Source organism: Urocitellus parryii, chromosome 11 (assembly GCF_045843805.1).
Source record: "Urocitellus parryii isolate mUroPar1 chromosome 11, mUroPar1.hap1, whole genome shotgun sequence".
NCBI lineage: Eukaryota > Metazoa > Chordata > Mammalia > Rodentia > Sciuridae > Urocitellus > Urocitellus parryii.
In genome coordinates, this window is record NC_135541.1 from 100,744,993 (window position 1) to 100,749,613 (window position 4,621).

Here is a 4,621-nt window from a genome sequence, read left to right on the forward strand (position 1 = left end):
GCAACCATTTCCCCCAAGTTGATCTTCTGAGGAGAGCTGCTGAGGTGAGAACTGTGCTGTGGCAGGTGCTGTGCCACTGAGGCTGCTCAGAAGCAGTGTCACAAGGTTCACTATGCAATCCTAGGTGCACTTTGCCTAGAGCTGGGCCCTGTGCTATTTGACTACTGGTGTTCCATCACTTCCAGGGCGTCATTCTGCCTTTTTGTCTACGCTAGTAGGAGACATCTCTGATCACCTTTTTGAACCTGTACCAGCTTTGAAGGAACTGTCTAGCAGATAGACAGTTGTTCAGATGTGGGGAGGGGGGTAAGCCTAGGCTTCCTCATGCTTTAGGGACCTGTGGTAGCTTTGCTTCTTGTGTGGCTCCTAGAAAGCAAGGGTCTCAAGGCTGGAGCACACAGCAGGTCCCTTAAGAATGTCACCTGCAAGAAAACATGAAAGAATCCTGTTCAGATGGAACTGTTACACACTGCTGATGATGCCCAGAGGCTAGTATAAGGGCAAAGCATGCAAAAAGGCAGGAACATGGTGGGACTTGGGAGGTGGTTAAGAGGATGAGACAAGGAGTTGCACGGGGTTGGGAGGAGATTCCAGGTCCCAGCTTAGAGGATAAGCCTCCCTGTGCACTCAAATCCCTCTTGCCCCAACCACAGCCCTACTGCATGCCGTATGGTCAGATCCTTTTTTTTAGCCAGTTCTTGCTACAATTTTTATGGTCTGACAGGAGATAAAGGCCTTTATCATCTTCCAGGAAAAAAAGAATGGAACATGAAACACGCACATGTAGAAACAGCCTGTGGTATTTTAAGGACATGCTGTGGAAAGTTCCCCTGTTAAAAGTGTGAACAAGACCTCCATCTGAGTCCTTGTAGAAGCTTTATCTCCCCCATCCATTACAGGACTGGGAATTTCAGAGATACTGTGTCTGAGACACAGGGCTGCCCTGATGACAGTGTTCACTTTTCAAAATGTCTGTACGGATCTGATGATGGTAAAAGGTCTCCTTGGAATTAGGAATTAGCATAGATTGATCCAAAAACATACCAGTAAGATTAATGTGGGATGGAAACTGAGGAGAGGATCTAGAGGCTAGCCCACCCAGGGCAAGACAATTCCTTAGGGGATCTACCTTTTCCTACGACTGGCACAGAGATAACTTAAAAGGTGTGTTAGGATTCAAGGACCATGACCAAAAGAAGCTACAGGATCATAGTGACATCTTTTGATCTTATGACCAAGAAGCCCTGAGGAGAGGAGAATCTTCAAACTTCAAACTTCAGAATTATTGGTAGTGGACATTTACGGATTACCAAGGTGTCCATGTCTGTGCTTCTCCATTTCCTTTTCTTCTCTTTGAATTATTATCTTGGGGTTTGGGGTATGAGGATGAGGTAAGGTAATCAGAGCTTTAATGAAAGCAGCCACCATGGACCAGGGGTCTCCTTCCAGGATCCTGCACTAAGGTCCAGCACATTCTAACAACCCATGTAGCTCCTGACCCTCAGAAAGCCCTGGAACTCAGAATACAGAACTCATGGGGCAGAAGAGCAGGGCTTGTACCAGTAGACAACACTGGCCTCTTACCACTTTGCCAGGCAGCCCAGGGCCGTGGAAGCTTGTTAAAGCTACTTGACAGGACATGGTCAGGAGGGAGGCTGACTCCTCTAGGGTGTGCTGCAGGGCACGGGTGCTGCTTCTTAGCTCATGAAAACATTTGTTGGCTGGTGCCTGTGGAAAGGCAGGAGGTAGCCATGGACATCACTGAAGCTGAGACATCTCAGGGCTCAGGACATTGTAGGCCTGCACAGGACTCAAGCTTCCTTTGTCAATGAGCCACAAAGCATGGGCTGCTTGAACCTGTAAAACCCTGGCTCATCCCTTAGAGGTCTCAGAACTAAAATGCTGCTCCTTTTACATGTATAGCCTCTTCCACCTGGACACCCCATTATAAGGCTGTTAAAGCTCCATTCCATGTCATGTCCATAGAACCTTTATCTTCCTCACATGCAATAAAAGACCCTTCTGCACTCAAGGCACAAGAGGTAACTTCTCACATTGGGATTGTGGCCCCTCAGTTGGTTTATCAATAGGGGTCTGTCTTGCCCTGAAGTGGGGGTTCCCTGGGTGCAAGGTTATGTCTACACATCCATGGGTCTCCATGGCTCAGACAGCACAGCCACTGGCCCTTGTTCTCTCTCCACAGAGAAGCACTTTGAGAAGCACAGCAGACTGCTTCCTTCCCATTGCGCCACGGGAAAAAAGAAATATTGTGGTGGCCAGGTTCTTACTCTTTCCACACCCAAGGCCTTTATGGATGCAAATCCCTCAGTACCTATCCATCTGATTGATTTTAATCTGTCCACATGGGCCACCATGACTGTAACAGATAATAAACCATCAGAGGGTGCTGATTTCAACATCATATGGACATCAACATTTAACAAATGCTTTACTGAGGATGGTGGCAACGCTGCAGACTTCTCTGTGGCTCCGAGAGACAATATCTGGTTGACCTTCTCTACAACAGAGTAAAACTTAGAATGAATCAGGAGAAAGGGAAGCAAGGGCCTGGCTAGAATGAGTGGAAGATGCTTTCTCTGTCATTGGGAGATGCAGGCCACAAAAATAAATAGTGGAGAAGGAAGTAGAACTAAGGACAAAGGGCACAAAGAAAGGGTGAACCCAGGAGGTGCAGGTGTGACTACCTCTGAGCTCTGAGATTCAAGGCCCAGGAAGTTGCATGTGGGCCTCAGGAGAGACAGGATCTTTTGCACCAGCTGTTTTCCCTCCTCAATCTTCTCTCTGAGAGCAGTATAGTCATCGATGCGGCCTATGATAGGGAGGCCATGCTTGTTGGTGAAGGAGCCATCTGTGGTATCACATTCCAGCTTGGGAGAGTTCTTCATTCCTGGAGGATCATCTGAATCCATCTCTAAACACGAAAACCACAATAATATAGGATCTGTTGTTATTCATGATAATATCCTCAGTTCCCACCAATGCAGAGATGTGAAAGAGCCCAGGATCAAGAAAGGCAGCCTTCAAAGATTCAGGTGGGTCAAGTCCATAGAGACCTTCTGGTTTCCTTATTTTTATAATCTTTCTTACATCATTGCATAATGATAAACTTGCCAGAAGACAAATTTTGTTTTCATTGACAAGTGGATATTCAGGACAATATTATAAACATGAAGAGTTTTCTGGATAGAAAAGGCACATCAAGCAAATAAGAATATGGACAGGGCAATGGCCCAAACAGAGCAATAGGACAACTGTGGCAAGAAGAAGAATGAGAGGAAAGGCAGCCACAGAAGATTCAAGGAACAGGACTGAAGGCTTTGTTGCACACAGAAAATTTTCTAAATTCACAAGACACACTTACAGAGGACTGACAGTTATTTGCATTAATAATTTCCCTTCATTGTGTCCAAGCCCTTTAGTTGTCATATTTATACCACTTGTCCTGGTGACAATGACAGTATCTGAGCCAGGAGAAAAAAGAAGAGCTGTGGAGGACCAGACTGCAGAGAAAACAACTGAAACTAGGGAGTAAAAACAACCAGTGTTCAGGATACCTCAAACACCCTGTACCACAAATCATGTACAGTTTAGCCTTCACCCTGAAAGTTCGAAGGCACCAGGACTTCCCTCTCATGTCATTAGCATAGATATCCCACATGAAAAAGGAAAGGTCAACAGATTGATATGTTTCTATTATTTAGAACAAAAAAGTTTTGATAGATGGATATTCCAAATGAATGTAAATTCCAGTTTAAAAACTTTTGAGAACCAATTTTGTAAACCAACTTTGAGTATAATTTTCCAGGTGCTCTCTAGTACAATGCCTTGTAGTGAAACTTAAGTATGCACAAATATCAAATACATATATAAGTTACACTCATATATGCATATATGTGATAAGTGTATATGTTAAAATATTGATCAATGGCTGTGTTCAATTCCCCTGTATTTAAAAAGTTGATGAAAATATGAAACATCACAAAAAAGGAGTTCCTGGTAAGAGGGGAGTGGGTCAGAGCCAGGTTCCAGTTCAGGCCTCTGGGGGCTGGGAACAAGAGGAAGAGCAGGGACTGAGTCATGGTGTCACACCTTAGCTGGTGCATGGGAAAACAGTGATGGGGAAGTCTTGTTAGAGGGAAGTGAAGATGTGACTCAATACCACACCCACCATGGCAGCTCCAAATGGGGAAGGCAGCAACCTAATGTGTGCCTAGCAGTTCCTTCCAGCTGGGTACTGTGCTTAGCACTTCACAGATGTTTCTCATTTAAAGGCCACAATAAAAAGTCCATGAAATTGTTCACTTTCATTTGACAATTGAGGTCGTTATCCGAAAAATGAGTATTCAGCACAAGCAGAGAAAATAAGGATTAATATGACCCACGAACATCTGGCATGAGAATGTTAAGGCTTAGACTTAGAGAAACCTGAGCAGAAGTGATTGAGGATATGGCCATGGAGGCGATTGGAGAGCGTGAATTAATTGGTGCCCCAAAAGGCAAAACAGAAGACACAGAGTGGAATGATGTGTCAAGAGGCTGGGGAGTGGGGCCTCTGTTAAGGCTCAAATTAAAACTAGGGAAGCAAGATAGAGACTGGATA

The 4,621-nt window shown here is 44.9% G+C and overlaps 1 protein-coding gene across 1 annotated transcript; it reads right to left on the reverse strand.

Annotated features, from left to right (window-relative positions):
* Positions 1 to 276: 276 nt before the first annotated feature.
* LOC144249059 (myomegalin-like) lies at positions 277 to 2,915 on the reverse strand. Its single transcript, XM_077791000.1, has 3 exons — positions 2,706 to 2,915; positions 1,585 to 1,728; positions 277 to 422 (listed from the first exon to the last, which is right to left on the reverse strand). The coding sequence occupies exons 1-3, from the start codon at positions 2,904 to 2,906 to the stop codon at positions 330 to 332; spliced, it is 438 nt and encodes a 145-aa protein (XP_077647126.1). The 5' UTR covers positions 2,907 to 2,915; the 3' UTR covers positions 277 to 329.
* Positions 2,916 to 4,621: the final 1,706 nt, after the last annotated feature.